Here is a 20,530-nt window from a genome sequence, read left to right as displayed (position 1 = left end):
GAGCCGCTCTCCCTTAACCGTTTACGACTGTCGGCTCGGGCGTCTTCTTTTCCCATGCTATTTAAGCGAATTAAAGCCAAGCAGCCTTCGTTGATTACATTATTTTACAAGTTTTGAATTTCTTCTAAAGGAGCTAGCAAGAACACGTCCGCCTTCGGCGAAGGCTAGGTTACCAGCTTGTTTCAAACTTTTCACTTTTTACAATCTGAAGGGGTTTTGGAATTTTAAAGCCCTTTACGTGAACAGTCAATGCCGTCTCCAGTGAGAAAAGTTGCCGGACTGCAATACATTTCCTGTTAAGATACACTACTTACATCACGACACCGGACAGTAAAGTTTTCTCGCCCTCTGAATCCTGATTGGTCAATTCAAATTTCAGCCTTATGCAAGGTTAGAATCGATAACTCAGTTTCGGACAATTTATATTTAGAAACATTGTAATAAAGAACAGAAACTCTTTTGTTTTAGAGAAAATAAAACATATTTATATCCAGCAACTATTATACTCACAGTTCATCAGTGAATCAAATCGTCTAAAATGTCGTAGAAAAACTGCCAGAGAGTTGTGACCGCGATCAAAGCAGCGATTGTTAAGTGTTGCAATGTTGTTTTTCCAGGCAGGACAAGCTACTGAGCCCGAGTGTCTTGTCGCTGTTGGACTGGCCGCAGGGGATGATGGTCAGGTAGATACTTGTTTAGTAGCTGACTCTGAAAAGAATAGGGCTATTGCTAACGCGAGTCATAATTAACAGGGAGCAAAGCATGACAGCAACGACAAAAATAATGTCGCCAAACTAAGGGTTTATGAGCAAAGCAGGTCCTTGAATGAAACAATTTTAGCGTTAGAATACTAGGCTTGTAGATGTAGGTTTTCCCTTTAAGTAGAGAGGACTTCCCTCGGATATTTCATATTCCCACGTTAATAAAGTTTATCTAGTGTCTGTCTGACGTGAGAGGAGTCGAAGAGGGCAGCTAAAGACCTAGAAAGATGGAAGCTAGTAGTCACGGCCCTATGTTCTAGAGGGAGTGACGAGGAATAAGAAGAAGTGTGTGTGCCGTTTCAATCTTGGTACATGTAGTGGCCATTTTCTGCAAAACGACTACGTGAATGAACTAAATTCCGCGCATTTTGAAGAATGTGAATCCCAGCGACTTATTTTTCGCATTGTTGTTTGGAGCTGAACGCTCTCCCAACTTTTTTTTTGAGCTGGACTGTCTTTCGGTTTAAAACCCGATAGATACGTTGAATAGAGGCACGGTGGCCTCATGGTTAGTGCTTCGTCCCTGGATCGAGCCCTCCAGATTCGTGCTCTGGCCGGGGACATTGTGTCGTGTTCTTGGGCAAGACACTTTACTCTCACAGTGCCCGTCTCCACCCAGGTGTATAAATGGGTACCCGCGAACGTAATGCTTGGGGTAACCCTGCGATGGTATAGCATCTCATTTGGGGGGGGGACTAAATAATCCTAATCGCTTCATGTTACAGAAACCGGAGATAAGCTCCGGCCTAATGCGCAACTTGTCTCGTATGCAGACGTTACCTTACCTATATTATGTTTACGTCATGTCGTCGCTGTCGTCATTGCTTAAGCTCTCCATGAGAGAAAGAAATAACCTTTTGTTTTTTTTTTTGCTTTCCTTCAGGTCGTCCTCGCAGGCGATCCTTTTCAGCTCGGCCCAGTCCTCCAATCTCGTGTAGCGTCCTCCTATGGACTGGAAATCTCTCTGCTGGAGCGCTTAATGGGCAGACCGCTGTACTGTAGGAATGAAGACAAATTTTCTGACCATGGTTGTTACGATCCACTTCTAGTTACCAAACTGATAAATAATTATCGTTCACACCCAGCTGTTCTCAAACTCCCCTCTGCTGTTTTTTACCATGATGAGCTCAAGCCCTGTGCTGATGTGCGGATGCGGGAAAGTTTGTGTCAGTGGGAAAGACTTCCAAACAAAGGATTTCCAGTGATTTTTCACGGCCTGAAGGTAAAGTTGTACACGTGCATGGTCAAAGGAGCTCATTCACGGTACTTTGGCCACGTGTAAAATTACCTTTACATTGAAGGGAACGTGAAAATAGTAGTTAACTAAGATAGAAAAACACCAAAGACATAACAATAAACCCTCAAGGAACAAGATTGGCTAAGGATGGAGGAGATTAACACGGAGTACAAACGACGAACTTGAAAAAATTAGGTTAAACGTTTTAAGATGAGCAAAGAAAGGATTTTACATCTGGATATCACAAAAACCTCATCCAATGATTGTTTAAACACGTAATTTTATAGAGCAAAGATACCCGTTCATCGAGTTCTAAACGCTTGCTCACGCCGTTGATTTAGTTCGCGCCAAGTTACTGGCTATGTTAAAATAGTAGTTCATTTTCATTGCTTTACAATAGAGCGGTTTCCTTGTGAGTGTCGTAAAACCAAAACCAAAGTAATCACTCTAGCCAATCAGAAAGGACACAGACAATGCATTAAACCAATCAAAGCTCGAAGTAATTACATGTAGCTGACGCAAAGCGCGGGAAAACGCGTGCGAGTGACTCGCGATTGGTTTTGGTTTCACTTCTGATTGGATGAAAAAATGGCGCGAGGTTTTAAGCCAATCGTGTAGTTTGTTGCAAAGCCAGTTACTTTTGTACACTCAAATGAAAACCGTTCAACTTTTCAATGCTAACTATAGCTGTTTTTGTTTTAGGGAGAAGATATTCGTGAAGGTAACAGTCCATCATGGTTCAACCCAGTGGAAGCTGTTCAAGTTGTGAAGTATTTACAGTCTCTCAGATCAAGCGACAAGTTCTCCCTCAAACTCACTGATATCGGTGTCATTACTCCTTATAGGAAACAGGTTTGTACCGCAAGTCCTTCATCTTTTGTCTTAAGCTTTTCCCATTGTTCGTCGATCAAGGAATGAAAAAAAACAGTAGGAAAATTGACGCGCGTACCAATTTGCGTCCGGAAATTTCATGTTCTTCTTGTTGTTTTCTTTTGTTTGTTCGTTTTTTTCTCTTTCCTTTTTTTTTTTTTTTTGCCCCCGTCGATCTATGAGGGAAATAAGTGAAAGCTGCTTTCGGTTTAAAAGTTATTCTACAGGTTTAATTCCTTATTACAGTCGAACCCCCTCTAACGGCCACCTCCCTACAATGGCCATTTATTTTTGTCCCGGCGAACAGTCTATACATTCACTGTTATTTTAACCTCTCTACAACTGCCACCTATCCACAACGGCAATAGCCACTAACACTCGTCCCAACTGCCAAAATAACCTCTCGGCAACGGCCAGTTAATCAACGACTGGCGAACCGTGTTTACAAAATCCGTCATTGGTGTCTATTTTTGTGAAGTTTCTGTTTTATTGATACATTTTGATTTATATATGCTACAATAAACATTTTTGAAAACAAAAGGTTGCAACCCCGAAAAAAAGGTGTCATGTTTACATCCCTACCTCCCCACAACGGCCAACTCTCTACAGCCACTTTCCTCTGTCTCCAAGGTGACCGTTGTGGAGAGGTGCGACTGTAGTATACCAATCAAAGAGATTTTTACACGCTTCGCTCACCATCAAAGACATTTACCAGGCCGAAGTTTTTTTCAAGTTGTTCATAGTCGTTATAGTTCATATTCGTTTTGTTTTGTAGGTGGAAAAGCTCCGTCTTCTGTTGGATCGCCTGGGACTGGAAGAAGTCAAAGTTGGGTCTGTGGAGGAATTTCAGGGTCAGGAAAGACTCGCTATTATCATATCAACAGTGAGTCTGGCGAGAACTTCGTCCTACATGTACTCAAATTACCTTTCAGTGCCGAAAAGAGTAAAGTGAACGTCATTAAGACCTATGATCAAGTTTGCATAGCTCCCTGATCAGCACTCTTAAGGTTTTACCCAGGGGGTACTCCCAGAAAAATTGGGTGGGGGTGTTTGGCCCGCTTTCCAAGGGACTCAAAGGGACCTTTATAGCTCACTCATAGTGTGAATAGAACAAGTTGAAATGGAAGACCTCTACTACGGAAATGGAATAGAAAAGACTATCATTTAATTGCTAATATTTCAACCAGTGATACAGTCTTCGACAGAAACAAAGCTAGAGTGAAATACTGGCCATTAAAAGAGCTCATTCATGGTATTTTGGCCACGTTCAAAATAACCTCTAAATTGAAGAAAACCTGAAAATAGTAGTTTACTAAGACAGAAAAAACATCAAAGAAATAATAATAAACCATAAAGGGGCAAGGATGTTTACGGATGGAGAAGATTAACACGGATTACAAATGTCGAATTTGAGAAATTTAGGATAAACTTTCCAGGATGCGCAAACAGTGACGTAGCTCCTTTAAAATGTCCTACTCCATTTCCGTTGTGCTGTCCTTGTAGTTTAAATTGCTTTAACCTTTTTGAGCGATACCCAGCATCTCAGAGTTTTCTCAAGCCGGTGTTTGTTTGTTGCACCATACTTTCAGAAAGCTTGTTCTGACGGATGCTTTCACTTTTTTGGCGATACCCAGCATCTCAGAGTTTTCTCAAGCCGGTGTTTGTTTGTTGCACCATACTTTCAGAAAGCTTGTTCTGACGGATGCTTTCACTTTTTTGGCGGATGATAAGAACTAAAGACTCTTTCGATGCGTTTTCGAAGATTTGCCAAAAGTGAGATTTACTCCAGACCGTTGTATATTTTGAGTTAAAGGCCCCGTCCACATTACAGTGTTTTCGTTGATGCGCCTGTCCATCCATGTGTGTTCGCCTGTCGTCCACATTATACGATCGACAATGCTCCGTTTTCTCTTTCACACAGATAGGACTCCATTTTCAAGTATCACTGTCTCAGAGAACGTTTTCAAAGCGTGCGATTTCAAAGTAAACCATCAGCGTTCGCGATCAAATCAACGTGTCCTACAAGCGAAAGCCCCCCGACGAATATGCCTCACCGAAGATGCGTTATGGTGGACAGAAACTAAATTGACAACATGTAGTCTTGTAAGTGAATTAACCCTGACTATCTGCTGTGTTGTGATTGGTTGCAGGTTCGTTCTAACGAGTCATTGGTTGGTGTTGATGTACGTCACAGTGTTGGTTTCCTGAGTAATCCCAAGAGGTTTAACGTGGCTATCACTCGTGCCCAGGCGCTGCTCGTTGTGGTTGGGAATCCGCACGTGCTATGTCAGGTTAGCTAGTTGAAGTAATACGTCAAACACGAAAGACCGTGTTTGACCCCATTTCTAAACACCGAGAAGAGAGTGGAAAATACGACGCGTTGCGAAGTATTTTTGGCGAACTTCGAGGTGTTTGGAAGTGTGGTCAAACACTGTCTTGAGTGTTCGATATATCTCTTCAATCGAAACTAAACTAAGGAGAAAACTGAGAATTAATTGCTAATTAAGATCAGATATCCAAACATCATCACGGTCATGATTTCCCTTGTTTAAACATTGGCTTAAATCGTAACTTGTCCAAAAAAGCTGGATTTAATTAAAACCGCATTTCCTTTAGCATTTAAAGAAACCGGAAGTGCGCGCGATATCTATCGGGAGTTACCCTATCAGCGCGTGCGCACTTTACACTACCAGCGGCTCGATAAGAACAAACGAAGCACACGAAAGCCACACGGAGATGGTTTTTCTTGACCTTTTTTTTTTTTTTTTTTTTTTTTTTTTTTTTTTTTTTCTTTTAGTTTGTGTTTGCTTGTACTTTGTTACTTTGAATTTTGTGAAACACAAAGAAAAAACATCTAAAATGTAGCCGAATTTGAAAGTTTTCGAATTGTTTAAATTTCCAGCGCTCAGGTTGACCCAAGTGAAATTTGACCTCCTTAGCAACGCGGGCGAGCGCGCGCATGAATCAGTGAATGGGTCTCTAGCTCAAGTTAACTTGCACTTGGAGTTGTTCCTTTATGTAACAGATTTAATATGTCGTTTAGGATCCCTACTGGTGCTGTCTTCTCCAGTACTGTGTCATGAATGATGCTTATGTGGGCTGTGACTTGCCGTCCCTTGACCAACAACTTATGAAGGTAAGAACGCACCTTTTGCTGTCGGAATCAGTGTTGTTTTTACCATCAGAGCTATTTGTCATCTTGAATTTAATAAAGCGGTTTTCAATTGAGTGTCATAAAACCAAAACCAAACCAATTTGAGAGCTGTTTTCAGTAGACTGTTTTCAATAGATTAAAATTCAGCTTGGCAGTGAGGCTTAGAGGACAGTTGAAGGGAATTGAATGACATTTTGATTTATTTCTTTTGTTTGTGTCCTCTAGACCTCACTATCAGCCTGAATTTCGAAAGCATACCTCTTTTGGTACCTCAAGCTGAATGTCGAAAGTGACCTATTGAGTTGGGAAAGTCATCAGGCAGTTACTTTGGTTTTGGTTTTACTACGGTTCGAGATTGACTGAGTAGTCTAATTGATAAGTAATTATTTTGGTTTTGGTTTTACCACACTCAATTGAAAATCTCTCTACTTACCAATTAGACTACTCAGTCAATCTCAAACCGTAGTAAAACCAAAACCAAAGTACAGTTGAACCCCGCTATTTCGAACCCGCAGGGGAAACGAAAAATCGTTCGAAAGAGCGGGAGTTTGAACTAACCGATAGTAAATGACTGAAGGGGGGAATGCAAGGGAAATGGTTTTGAGTTCGAAATATCGGGAAATTGGAAATAACTGAGTTCGAATTAGCGGGTTCCAACTGTAATTACGTCATTACTTTCGACAGCCCAACGGTTTCCTTAGAAAAAAAATACCTTTGTGAAAATGTAAAGTCCAAGTTTTGAACAAGTCTCAAGGTGACAAATAATTGTTCTGTCTTTTTTAACAGGAGGAATTCCATACTGCCGCTGACCTGCTCAGAAAAGCACTGAGGGCTAAAGATAAAATTCGAGTGAACAACGAAGAGGCTACTTCTCCGGAGTTTGTTGAAAACACGTTAACAGAGGAAGGAACTGAATCTACAGCGCCCAAGAATCCGGCTACGTCTGCAAGAAACAGTTACTTGCAGGCAGAAAAATGCAACGTTGTTACGAAGGACAGAGATTCGAACACTCTTAGCTGTAAGACTGCTAACAATTCTTGCAATTTCGAATCAAAACAAGAACAAGACAATGATGCGAGTAAAAATAACACTGAACACACGATTGCATTGGCATCAGAGGGAAATTCCTCTACGGGTCTTAGTCATGAAGATGGTAGTTTCAGTGAAAAGACGGCACTAGCGGAATTGCGCTTTCCCGACGTAGATGCAGCGACAACAACGATTCTCAGAGAACAAGATTCGGAAAGCGAAGACGAGCTGGAGCAATTTTTATTTCAACCCAAGAGTAGAAGAGAAGAAAATCGCAACTTTTCATCAACTAACTTCAAACTAAACAAGTTAAGAGATCGTGATTTGTAATAACACTCATCAGGTTTGTGAAAGAAAACTTGAAAATTTTCTGTGCCCGGCAAAACATCTTGATTTGTAATAAAACTCGTTAGTTTTGTGAAAGAAAACTTGAAGTTTTTCTGCCGTCAACCGTCCAAACTGCTCTTCTCTCGAAACCTTGTATTGGAAAAGCTGAATTTCCACCAATAGGATATGTTTTGATTTGTTTCGTTATTTTTCCTTGAAGCTAACTTATAATGTCACCAATCTCTGACTTTTAGCGCTATACATCACTAGTTTTGAGGTTCTTGCTCGGGCTTTTCTCTCGACTACAGGGGAATCTTTGCTTACAACACTTGCCTCACAAGCATAACCGATTCAGTTTCTGATAAAGCTGCAAAGATATCAGTTATGAATATTGAAAGAGCATAGCACAATTAACTGTCCCAAAGCATTTGAGCGTAATGTTTGAAAGACTCATTTTGGAACACGGAGTTAAAAACTCAATATTTTACAAGGAATAAATGAGCTCATTAGCGCCCCTGGACACATCACCAACAAATTGTACAGTTTTTGAAAGCCGATTTCACCCAAAGAGCCAAAAAGTTTACCACCTACTAAATTTCACAAGCTCTTTAAATGGTTGGAGTCAATTTTTGCTCATGGATGAGCAACATCCATGAGCTTAGGAGGCAGTCGGATGGCGCGCAATCACTCACTCACTCACTCGATTCTAATTAATTTATTCATTAAACACTTTTCTCCTACCTCCCCTGCTAAGTATTCTTTTTGTCCAAGAGTGTTCACTCGTCTTCAGGAAGGTTCTTTGACGAGGGGGACCAGAAAGGCGTACATTTTTGCCCGATAAATCGAGAGCCTGGGTACGAGTTTGTCGGACATCTCGAAGATTGAAGTCGGCCATTTTGGTTTCATGTGATTTTCTCTCGCAAATATGTTGTTTCTTGCCTATCAGCTTTTGCTCACGCCTAGATGAAAGCTGATAGAGGTATTTATGACTGTGGTCATGTATCTAGACTGCAAAACAGTCGTTTTTAGACGTTTTCGGAATGCGCGAAGCGCCGTAAGCGCGATCCTCGCGTGTGAAGCGCCCGAGCCTCACACGCCCTACGGGAACGGGCGTGTAAGGCGTCTCTCCCCATTCTCCCTCGCCGTTTTTACATTCGCTTCAGACCGCTTTCGTTCGAATATTGACCGTCGCCCGCATTCGCAAAGAATACGACTGTTTTGCAGTCTATCATGTATCGTGCACAACAGTACGGTCGGCGAGGTCAAAGAATTGATACATGACATCCGGGAAGACGAAGCCAGAAAGTGAGATCATGATTAGCATATGGGGGAAGTTAAACTCCTAGCGTTTTTTCTTGGCAAGAGAATTTGATGGTTTCCACTCGCTTTCTCTCGTTGCGGAGTCCAAGGTAAGCTTAAATTCTTGTTAGGCTTTGGTTTCATTGTTTCTGTATTGTTTTATTTTGTACGCACACATTGAAATTCTGCCTGTGTTTAGTGTGTGTTAGTATCGCAAGCTCGAAATTTGTAAGCTTGTTTTTAAATACTAAGGGAAAAAAAGTTCGAATTGCCTTATCTTTCAGTTTGTTTTCGTTCACACTACATTTCTTTTGTATTCCATGCAGTTCGACCAGAGTGAAAATTTCTTCATGGATGATATACAAGACAACCTACATGTGCGATTGAGTAAATATACACTGCAATATTTCAGTGATGGATGAACAAATTAAGTCCAAGAGACTGTGTAGATCTATATTTTTTTGCAAGAAAGATATGCTAATTGTGTCAAAAAGCTGGACGCATGGAGGCTGGTGATGTAGCGTGTTTTTTTTTTTTTTTTTTTTTTTTTTTTTTGCTCCTAGAAATGAGAGATTTAAACAAATTTGCATCAAAACTTGAATTCTGGAGAAGAGAATGCTTTATACTTGTCAACATAAATAAATAAATAAATAAATAAAGTGTCTTTATTGTTCAAAAGATAAAATTACATATCTTATGTTACATTTAAAAATAACAATGTTAATGGGCTACAATATGTCTCTAAATAAGATAGATATTTACATAGAAACAAATACAAAAATCGAATACAAAAAGTACACTATTTACAAAGCTACATTGTACTTAAAAACTATCCTATTAAAGAATGTATTCTTGAAACGGTCCGAGTGAATGGCAGGCATTGCGGAAGATTTATTCCTTAAGTTGTATGTTGTCATCTTAGTCTCAGGGAAATTAGCTCTAAGAGGGTGGTTCGGGATAAGTATGTTCTGTAATCGTTGCAAAAATCTATTAGAAGAGACATATCCGCAATCCTTTTGAATATTACTGCATTGCTAGCGAGACTAGCACAAACAATTACCAAGATATATAGGAATAAAATACCGTGATGTTTGTTTCCAAGAAAGAAAATTATTATTTTACTTGCATGCACTACAATATGTAGTACCCTTATTATTGTATTGCACCAAGCTGGGGGACTTCTTCCTACAGTTGACTAAAGGTGCACTTTTTCAGGCTGGAGGTATCATAAGACTTAATAGGACGGGGATTTCAAACATTAATTGATTATTTATCCCAGAAATAAGATCTAGTGGGCCACATTAGGTTTGTGAAAGGGGTTTCAGGCTAGAAGCTACATGTAAATGAAAGGAAAGCCTTTCCTGTTAAGAACACTGTTATATGGATAGGTCTTTGACCTTGGGCCAGAGCCTCCTTGTATAAAACTTTGTTATTTCCCCTCCTCCTCTCCATGGACAAACCTTATAAATTGTAAATAAAAACATTCCTTTCACTTCAGGTTCATGATTGAAACAAAACTGTCTGAAATCATTCTTATAATATTGAAGATTTTTTTTTTTTTTATAGATTTCCTGTTTACCCGTAAGCCGTGACAATCCAATTGCTGGTTTTCAGTGTCACGCAATTCAAAATAGATCAAAATAAAAATCAAAACCGGTCAATAGATAAAGTCCAGAATCTGGGAAATGAAAGAAGGTAAATATGCAAAGACTCTTGCCAAAATTCTGGTCACAGCAATTTTTCTTATGCGAGATATGTGGAGAAATTTTTTTCCCAAATTTATAGAGATTTGTATGGAGACGCCATGCTGGTGCCCATCCGTATGGGCACCAACATGGCGGCCGGAAACCAACAGAAACATCTGTCACTGAGTTTTCCGAGAAAAGCGTGAATTTATCCCTCGAGGAACTCTAAAACATTAAAATACTACTTTTTCTGAGACATGAACTGTTAAGATAGCCAAGTTCCCCAAAATAAGTCACTTTTTTAACCAGCATGACAGCACTCTAGGTCGTCATGTAAATGCCGCGTCACGCAAAAGCTTAGAAATTCAAGCGTAGTGTATCACAAAACCAAGAACCCATTCGGAGCGAAAATTTGTATGAATATTAGTCTTCAGCTGCTCTTATACATCATTAAAGTGAAATCTCAGGAAGATCAATAGTTTTGTAGTTCGAATTTTAGTGACGTCATGTGAAAACCAGCTATTGTTTATGTTTGACAGCTTAAAGTAAACAAGATTTTGCCAATATCCATGTCTCACTATAATTAAGTGAAATTGGGTAAAATACTCTTGGCAGTCCTGGCATTCTCAATCTGATTGTCTAAAATAATTTCAAAATCATCTATTGTAATTTTTGCATAATAGTAATCATTGTTATACAGTTGTTTCATAATGTTAACTGAACAAGGACCATAACCAATTTACCTTGACCCAAAATGCACTGCTGACTCATATTCATAATTATAATGTCAATTTTGGACTGACTGGTAAATGTGGTGAACTCTCATTTAATAATTTCATTTTGAAACAGACTGTTGTTATTCTTTGACACTACATCATGTACAAGGTAATATGATAACAATGTTCCAATTCCAATCAAAATTCATTATTATCCATTTTAAAATTTATAAGCTGTCTGGATAAACAACCTGTTATTTGATTTTTGGATTTCTTTTCTATTTCAAGTAGTCTGGCCTCAAGCTCTGGCTGGGAACATTCAAGGCTGCTGCCTAACGGGCGCCCGGTCGCCTGAGGCGCCTAAGTTACGAGTGCAGGCGACTAAAGTTTTGTTCAAGGAGCCCGAGTGGGCGCCTAAACATGGAGGTTTCATTCCCATGTACTCTGTCCGCTGACTTCAATCTTCTCATGAAATCTGTCAAAAAATCATTCACACAATAAATCACACGGAAAACAACAGCTACTCCGGTCCTGTTTTGCTTTTATCACGAGAAATCTGGGCTAAAACACGGCAACAAAGTCTCTCTCTCAGCTCAGAAAACAGCCGAAAACAGCCATATCTGAAAATCGCCCTATAATGCATTGCAACCTCAGTATTGAATAAATGTACATCATGTATGCCAATGGATTGTGTCTCTGTTGATGCCGTACTGATTCCAAGTTGCAAAGTACTACTTTGATAACAAATATTTTTGGAATTGGAGAGATGATCCTGCTGACATTATATTTACAGTTGAAAAAAGATAAATGTGTCTAAATATTTGTCCGATACTTAAGAAAACTACACTTAGATGTACTGAATGAATTTCTTTAGGTTCTGAAAGGATAATTCGAGTAACTAGCCAGCAGAAAGAACACATCATTGCAATTCTCTTTGCATACTAGGGTTCTATATTTTAAATTATCAAATGAATTGTCACGACTCCACCCAATATACAAGAATTTATTTTCTCCAAAGAAGTGGCCAATATTGCTGTAATGCTGCCTCAAAATCACCTTTAGTTTATACTAATGTCCCAAGCCCAGGGAAGGAACTATTATATTATTTAGTTTTTATTACAGCATTTTACCCTTATTTTAATTTGTAGTTTTTTATTTATGCGCTCACTAGAATCTTCAGAATTGAAGGAGGTGAGTCGCCCTGGAAGAAGAAGAACGCACATTTCAGTGAGACCAAATTCAAACCCCCCCTCCCCCCCCCCCCAATGCCTCTTTCATTTTTATTTGTTTTCATTTGCAGCTTGCATTTCATGATTTGTACAACGTATTTCGTCTTTTTGAAATAGAATTGCAAAACTCAAAAACAAAAGCAGCAATAGAAATTTTTATAAAAAAAGCTGCAGCACTTGCATGGATACAACAATTATTGAGTTTGACCATAAATAGTATTCTTTCTCAGTCATGACCTGATCACTTTGCTGAATGCTTTATTTATAAAATTTGATATTAGACCATAACAGTGTCTCATGGAAGATCTCTGCCCCAGGACCCCTCCCCAAAATTTCCACAATTAACCCCCCCCCCTCATCTTCCTCAAACTCCCCAACCCCCCCCCCCTCCCCCCGTGCATTGACCACGGAGAATTTTATCTGGGCTCCTAAAAAGGTGGCTTGGGCTCCTAACTTTTGGCGGAAGGAGCCCAAAGGGCTCCTTAAAAATTTCCTTAGGCAACAGCCTTGACATTGTATTCTGTTCTTGAGCAAGACACTTAACTCTCACAGTGCCTCTTTCCACTCAGGTGTATAAATAAGTATTGAAAAATTTAATATTGCGGGGTTAACCCTGCGATCGACTAGCATCCCATCCGGGGGTAGTAGAAATACTCCTAGTCGCTTCATGCTATAGAAACCGGGATGAGTGCCGACCTGATGGGCCACTTGGCTCATATGCAGACGTTACTTCCACTTCGAAGTTGCTGTTTGCCTCTTTTTTAGAACGAATGCTCGTGCAAAACATTTCACATGAACATGACTTGATTTTCAAGAGAATAAACGTACAGGTGATATCCATTTTCATACGAACAGTTTTGCACAAAGACTCGTTTTGCCACAGAGGCAAAAATCAACTATTCATCCATGACCTGGCTAAGGGAGCCTTTGATTAACTAGCATGATATCCTCTCTACGCAAGTCATATGTTAACAAGGAAAAACTGCCTCGTCCCCAGTCACCCGCGCGATAGTATGATTAACTATAGAGATCAACTAGTGAGTAGGGGCGCAGGGAATCATGGGGAAGAGAGGATCGCACCCTGCACTCACGCTCCTCACCTGCTACCAGCCCCCACTCGCACCCTTTTGCTCACTCCCAGTCTCCCAATCGCTCTTTGCGCTACGAAAAAAGTACGAAAAGCCTGTGGAGGAGGCAGGAGGAAAAATGTAAACCATATCGCCAGAAAAGATCACTCTATAAGAGACATAGGGACTGAACTGCAACAGAAATACACTACGTATGGATTGAATTGTTCTATTCCACTCTTTGAACCATTTTCTTACGTCACATTGTAAAATAAAGAACCGAGAAAGCTTGATTCAGGTTTGCTTGACAAAGTGAACATGGTGACGCGACATACTACCCGGATGTCCCGGATGCCCTATCTCTACATGTCCCGGATGTCATTGGAAAAATGACATTTCACATGAAAACTTTGCATAAATGGCGCCGATATTTGAATAATTTAATACCAATACTTATATATCCTAAGCCTCGCATTCATGTGAAAAATTTTTTGTCTGATAACACTAACACAAGGCTAAGGACATAATGCATTGTGATTCAAATCTAGGCGCCATTTATGCAAAGAATTATTTGAACTATATCTAGGGAATGTCCTCATCAAAACAGTACAGGGCTTTTGATTCTAACGCAAACTAGATGTACATCACCCGTGTTGATGCATGTGTGATTATATAATATTTTCGAACTGAAGGAAAAGTTCTTATTCCGCCAGTTTCTGAATCCTAGTTAAGCTCAGTCTAAGCAAATTTAAAGACAGATCATAAAAGCACAATTGAATGAAGAGTTTCTCGGAACTTGTCCCCGAAGTCGTCTGAAATCAAACACATTTGATATGATGAAGGTTTTTGCTCAATCACCAATTCTCCACTTTCGTTTCTTGTTATTGTGGCTGCTGGTCCTTCAATCAACTCATACTCGCTTAAGCTCTTTCGTGTCTTCGCTGTTCTTTTCCCCGATCTAAACGATGACACGATTTCACGCCATTTTTCTCCATTTTCGTGCAAGTTCAGTTTTCTAGCATCATCTAAATGTTCGCGTCGGTTGACCCGAAAAATTAAGATGGCAGGCTTTGCAGTTGTGTTGTTTGCCCAATTCAGCGCCTCGTCGAAGTTGTCTGTTAGATAAAATCCTGATCCACAACTGAAATCTCGCTTCTGTCGTCCTGCACACAAATCTATTCCCCGAAGTAAAACGTCGCTTGCGCTTTGATGATCAGTGCCATGAAATAGAACAACATTTTGTTCATCTTCTGACACCAAGTCGCTGAACATCGACTGAGTAGAGGCGTGGGATTCCTTCGTCACGAGGTTTACAATGTTGACGTGGCAGAGATCTTCATTAGTTTCGTGTCTTCTCTCGTCAACTGTACTCGGGAGCTGAAACCATTTCTTTGTTAAAAAGTTAGTGCTTTGAAAAGAAAACCTTTCAACCAGAGGATACAGAAGAAGATTGTATTTGAACTCATCTCGGATAAAAATTTCTGCCACTTCGCACGCTTCGATATGATGTTGCGTACATTCTGCCCGCGCCATTATTGTTTCAACGGCTGAACTCATAGGATCAAAACCAATCGAGGAAAGCAGGCCTTTGCTAAGAGATTTCTTGTCAGAAAAGCTAATAGATTCGTAGTTATTGCCTAAGAAAGTCACAATCCAATCGCAAAGAGTAAAATGATCGCGGTGTTCAGGCAGTATATCGTCAAGGCTATCGAGGAAGTCGTGTCGAAGTCCAAGCAAAGAGCAAATGCCAGCAGTGTCTCGGCGGAGTAGATGCGAACTATCTTTTTCCGGCATTTTGAATGTTCCGTTGCTTTTCTGTTCTATGCCAGTAGATGTGGACGTGATTCATAAATTCGTCTAGTAATCCGGTTCCTCCCACCAATCCTTTAAAATCATCAAAGATTCATAGCCAACACATCTTTACCATGTGTTTTTACTAGCTTCAATGTCCGCTTTGCATTTGGTGCGAGGCGGCATACATGGGCCGCTCTACGCTCCTTACAGCCACATAGAACCGCTTAACATAACAAATTAAAGCGAAAATCTTCTCAGAAAATCGACATTTACAAACTGAATTTCACCGAGTTACAAACAAATTAGTCCTAAATTGAATAGCAAGAATAACGCGAACCAGGTCAAGACATTTGCCTTGGAAACAGGGCGACCTCCGCATGATTAGCCAATGAAAATCTAACAAAATAATCTGCCAACGATAAACGATATACCTTGAAGAGTAAAATCAGGTCAAGGCAGGGAGAATATATAACTTCATCTCCTCCGCTATTTGCAGAAATTTTACTTCGATGTAGCTTTTGTCTTCCACTTTGAAAATGATTTAGAATCAACAGAAGAGTAATTCTTCGCGTATTTCACAGCATTCGTCTTTAAGAGTCTAGAAAACCCTCTTTTATCCAGGCTGGTCTGAGAAAGTAATGGCCTCTTGACCGAGAGCAGGACGGATAAACAGTCATTGCAAAACATAAAGATGCGTCGTTACTGAATATCCCAACACTGCAGCCGTTAATTTTGGCAATAGACATAACCCGTGTTGTTCTCATACCGGTTTTAATTCAGCCCGTGAATTCAGCCCAATTCTGCCAATAGATAAAGCTCAATGTCTTGTGCATCATTTACAAGTGTTATAACCACAATAAGAGCTTGAATATCGAAATTTGAAGTCTCCTAAACGTCTCGATATGTAAATTCGCAGAATTATGCAAGATTTCTTAGAATCGTTGGAGGTCAAGATTACCAAGAAGTATGTCTCCTGAATTCGTAGTGCACATAGCAAGACAGAAGATGGCTGCCGAACCGACGCTGCCTGTGTCATCTACAGTTGAGTCATTAACCATGACGGATGAGTTTTGGTCCATTTGTAATATTCTGAAAATGATGGATGCAGGCAGTTCTCACCAAACCACAAATTGCCTGTTTAGCACTATTATAGACTGGCTTGGGCAACCGAACTTCAAGACATCAGTGTTTCCAGCGCCCAGAAAACTCTACGGGCTGTTCTCGCATCTGACATTTAACTTTTCAGAATATGTGCTGAGATACAGTGCAAGTATATTCACAAACTGCAGTCGTTTTCCGTATCAGGAAGAGATTGTTAATCAATGGTTCACTGTACTTACTGAGGGAGTGCAGCGAGACGAGGCAGTCCACACAATGAACGTCGATAAAGATGGACAGACAAAGAAGTGTTACACAGCCCAAAATCCAATTGACAGTTTTCCACTGTCGCTGGAAGATGATGATTTCGAAGTGTTTTGTCATGGAACAAGCCATGACGGCGCTCAAGACATAATGGAGTGTGGTATAGACTTGACAAGGGGGAAAGGATGGCAAGACTTTAGCAGTGGAGATGGGTTTTACCTCGGTAAAAACTTTGAAGAAGCTTGCAAATGGACAAAAACTCGTGGGCATTCTACTTCTGCCGTGCTTGTCTTTCGAGTGAACAAGGTAGAATTGAGAGGAGGTGATAACGACAATGGTTTGGATCTCAGAAAACCAGAGAGAAAGAAGGAATGGCAAGAAGTAGTGTCACAATTTCGCTCTGGAAAGCCAGATAAAAAGTTCCGTAGACACTTAAATCGGAATCATCAGTTTATTGAAGGGCCAATGGCCTCATTATCCAGCAAGAACCCACGTTTGGAATACCCCAAGCAAAAAGATGGCACTTATCAGCTCTGTGTCAGAAACGACGATTGTGCCAAACTATTTGATCGGAGCCTTCACTCGGTAGTTTTCTTTGGTAAATGATGACTTTCTTTCATTGTTAATCTATTCCATCAGGGAAGATTCGTCTTTAATTTGAGCAGATATGTGCAGTCTTGTTTTACTTTTGTTAACAAAACAGGGTGTTACCCGACATAAGATTTCTCTGAGTAGGATTTATTTTTGCTATTAAACCGAACTTAACCACACATGGGCGTCAGTTTTATCTTTGTAGCTTCGCTGCGCGCTGAGAGCGACGATCATTTAATTATTGGAGCCGGTAAAAATAATTTCCTTATGAGTCCAATCTGATTTATTATATGCGTATGTCTTTCAACTTTATCCGCCATTCTGGCGGTTCCGATCAGTCGTAAGATGAACATCCCTTCACTATGAAGTTTGCACTGATAAATTCCAGATTGCTTCTTTCAAAGCTCATAGGCTCGCCGAGTTAGCATACATCAATTACCATTTTCCTTTTTAAAAACGTACAACCAACGGGCAGAGTAACCATATGCCATATTGCATCACTTATTGCAACTCACTATACACACATTTGTTTTTACATTACATTAGTTTCTTCTGTTCATTTTAGCCATTTGCTTGCATTACTGAATTATGTTACAACATGATATATACAGTAAATTACTTATCATACATGCAAGATACATATTATACATTCTCTACAATGAAACAAAACCTGAAAAATTCGTTCCTATATATTACAGAAATGAGATGTCTTTTGCAATCTGATCTCAAATGGATGTTCACTTTAAACAAGTGGACATTTCGTACCGTTGAACTTATCAAGAACTTAAGAGTCAGCTGAAACGTCTTTTTACCATCTACAAAATAGAACTCTGTGACGAGCATTAACTTTTTTCAACGATGAATCTCCTGACTACAGCTACTTGGGAAGTTTAATTTGTACCATGCATGTGCGCAAATTTTTCCTCCTCTGTACGCGTTCAAAATACACAATGCACAACTGAGAAAAGCAAAATGCAGGTTTCAATTCTGTAACCTGAAAATTTTATCAATAAACTGTTCAGTTTCCATGCGCAGTAAACAGAACTATTCTGTCACTACCGCAATCGACTCAGTCTAGTTCGCAGAAGTACGACATCAAAATCGAAGACCACTGCTATATTTTAAAAATATAGTAGCTTCTTGCATTTGGTTTCAAAGCTGCAAGAGTAATAGCTTTTGGAAAAAAAAACTAAAAAGCGAACAAAATACAACGATCGCATGAAAATAAATCAACTTGCTTTTGTGAGCTGAAAAATTTCAGACTGAAACTATGCTCATCGCAATACTGAGCTAAGCCTGAGCATATTGTGATTGCGATCTTGGAATCTCCAACAAAGTTTTCTTAAGTTGATTTCAGTAAAGGCTTTCACAGTGCGGCCTTAACGTTCCTTTATTTTTACTGTGTACACAAAACTTTAAAATTCTCGGTCTTTACGGCCGACTAACTAGACCGGAGACAGTCCCGTTGTCCATTTCCTCGCGAAGCATCTTGTTCTAGAGGCATTTATTTGTCAGTTAGACCTAAAACTAGTTTATTTCGCTTTAGCATATGTCCAGAAACATAACTGAGTGAAGGGTTTCTCGAAAAGTATCGGCGAAGTCTTCTGAAATCAAACACATTTGATTTGATGAAGGTTTCGGTTCAATCACCAATTCTCCACTTTCGTTTCTTGTTATTGTGGCTGCTGGACCTTCAATCAACTCATACTCGCTTAAACTCTTTCGTGTCTTCGCTGTTCTTTTCCCCGATCTAAACGAAGACACGATCTCACGCCATTTTTCTCCATTTTCGTGCAAGTTCAGTTTTCTAGCATCATCTAAATGTTCGCGTCGGTTGACCCGAAAAATTAAGATGGCGCGCTTTACTGTTGTGTTCTTTGCCCAATTCAGCGCTTCGTCGAAGTTGTCTGTTAGATAAAATCCTGATCCACAACTGAAATCTCGCTTCTGTCGTCCTGCACACAAATCTATTCCCCGAAATAAAATGTCGCTTGCGCTTTGATGATCAGTGCCATGAAATAGAACAACATTTTGCTCGTCTTCTGACACCAAATCGCTGAACATCGACTGAGTAATGGCGTGGGATTCCTTTGTCACGAGGTTTATGATGTTGACGTGGCAGAGGTCTTCATTAGTTTCTTCTCGTTCTTCATCGGTTGTAATCGCCAGGAGCTGAAACCATGAATTTGTCAAATCACTTAGAAAAGGAAACCTTCCAACCATGGAAGACAGCAAAGGATTGTATTTGAACTCATCTCGGATGAAAAGTTCTGCCATTTCGCACGTTTCGATATGATGTTGCGTACTTCCTGCGCGCGCCATGATGGTTTCAACGGTTGAACTCATAGGATCAAAACCAATCGCGGTAAGAAGGTCTTTAGTGAGACAGTTTTTGTCGACTGGGTCGACAGATTCGTAGTTATTGTTTAAGAAAGTCACGATCCAGTCGCAGAATGTAAAATGGTCGCGGTCTTCTGGCGGTATTTCGTCAAGACGATCTAGGAAGTCGAGTTGAAGCCCAAGCAAAGCGCAGATACGGGCCTTGTTGGAAAAGAAAATAGCAACATCTTCTTCTAACATTTCAAAGCTGGCTTTTTCTTTTTCCTCCAAGGTTTCAGTTGAAGCCTTCTGAAGGTGTTCCTTATGGTAAGGAATCATGGCTTGCAATTCTTCTCTGTTGTAACGCTGGCTGTAAATAAAATCTTTGAAATGTTTTATGGATTCTTGGGCGTTGTAAATGGCGTGTTGAAAATCCTGGAGACTCTTGTACTTGTCTTGATTCTCCTTTCTTGTGAGCTGTATTCTTCGTGTCCAAATTTTGAAGACGAAAGAACGGACTTCGAGTTGCGTTAGTGCTGCTTTATCTTCAAGGAATGCTAAAGGAAGCATTAACCGTACTTCATTTTCCTCGTCTCTCGAGTCGCTATCTTGAGAGTCCTCACCTTCGTCTTTGCCTTTGCATTTGTATTCTTCAAAAGATTTCTTTAACCTTTCAGCTTCTTCCTTGAGAAACACCCTCTGAGCGGTCTTGATCCTCTTCTGGGCCTCAATGATGGATACCCGCTCGAGGAGCTTTTTATCTGTCGCTGCCAAGCTTTTGAGATCGGTGGAGACGCAAACATTGTATTCTGTGTCTAGATTACCAGCCGAGAAACTATCCTCAAATCCCCTGGACTCAAATGGCCGTAGTTTCACTGGTAACTCGGGAAGTGTAGTGCCAGATTGTAAAGTGAAAGTTGAACAAGAGGCCATGGTAGGTGTAGAGAAGAAAAAGAAAACGTAAAAATTGATCTAAAACTACAATTTTGGGGCGAAAGCGCGAGATCGCAGCCTGGGAAAGTACTGAGTTTCAGTCTCTCGTCATCGTGAGACAAAACGAGGTTGTTCCAATCACGCTTACTGAACTGAA

The 20,530-nt window shown here is 40.2% G+C and overlaps 4 protein-coding genes across 4 annotated transcripts in view; 2 read left to right on the top strand and 2 right to left on the bottom strand.

Annotated features, from left to right (window-relative positions):
- Positions 1-7,826, top strand: part of LOC145460276 (RNA helicase Mov10l1-like) — a 33,665-nt gene extending 25,839 nt beyond the window's left edge. Inside the window, exons 15-21 of the mRNA XM_081445031.1 lie at positions 618-683; positions 1,645-1,983; positions 2,701-2,850; positions 3,644-3,751; positions 5,019-5,159; positions 5,912-6,004; positions 6,809-7,826. Coding sequence (XP_081301157.1) covers positions 618-683; positions 1,645-1,983; positions 2,701-2,850; positions 3,644-3,751; positions 5,019-5,159; positions 5,912-6,004; positions 6,809-7,381 — 1,470 coding nt within the window. The 3' untranslated portion in view covers positions 7,382-7,826. The remainder of the gene's footprint in view (positions 1-617; positions 684-1,644; positions 1,984-2,700; positions 2,851-3,643; positions 3,752-5,018; positions 5,160-5,911; positions 6,005-6,808) is intronic.
- A 4,869-nt stretch (positions 7,827-12,695) lies between these two features.
- On the bottom strand, positions 12,696-15,491 carry LOC145460116 (uncharacterized). Its single transcript, XM_081444847.1, has one exon. It carries the CDS (start codon positions 15,166-15,168, stop codon positions 14,134-14,136), a length of 1,035 nt encoding a protein of 344 aa, XP_081300973.1. The 5' UTR covers positions 15,169-15,491; the 3' UTR covers positions 12,696-14,133.
- Positions 15,492-16,245: 754 nt separating this feature from the next.
- Positions 16,246-17,136, top strand: LOC145502812 (uncharacterized). The gene has a single exon (XM_081482198.1). It carries the CDS (start codon positions 16,264-16,266, stop codon positions 17,134-17,136), a length of 873 nt encoding a protein of 290 aa, XP_081338324.1. The 5' UTR covers positions 16,246-16,263.
- Positions 17,137-17,181: 45 nt separating this feature from the next.
- LOC145502811 (uncharacterized) lies at positions 17,182-20,530 on the bottom strand. The gene has a single exon (XM_081482197.1). It carries the CDS (start codon positions 20,371-20,373, stop codon positions 18,664-18,666), a length of 1,710 nt encoding a protein of 569 aa, XP_081338323.1. The 5' UTR covers positions 20,374-20,530; the 3' UTR covers positions 17,182-18,663.

Source organism: Orbicella franksi, chromosome 11 (assembly GCF_964199315.1).
Source record: "Orbicella franksi chromosome 11, jaOrbFran1.1, whole genome shotgun sequence".
Classification (NCBI taxonomy): Eukaryota; Metazoa; Cnidaria; class Anthozoa; order Scleractinia; family Merulinidae; genus Orbicella; species Orbicella franksi.
The sequence above is the reverse complement of the archived record's forward strand: the minus strand, read 5'-3'. Positions and strand labels throughout refer to the sequence as shown.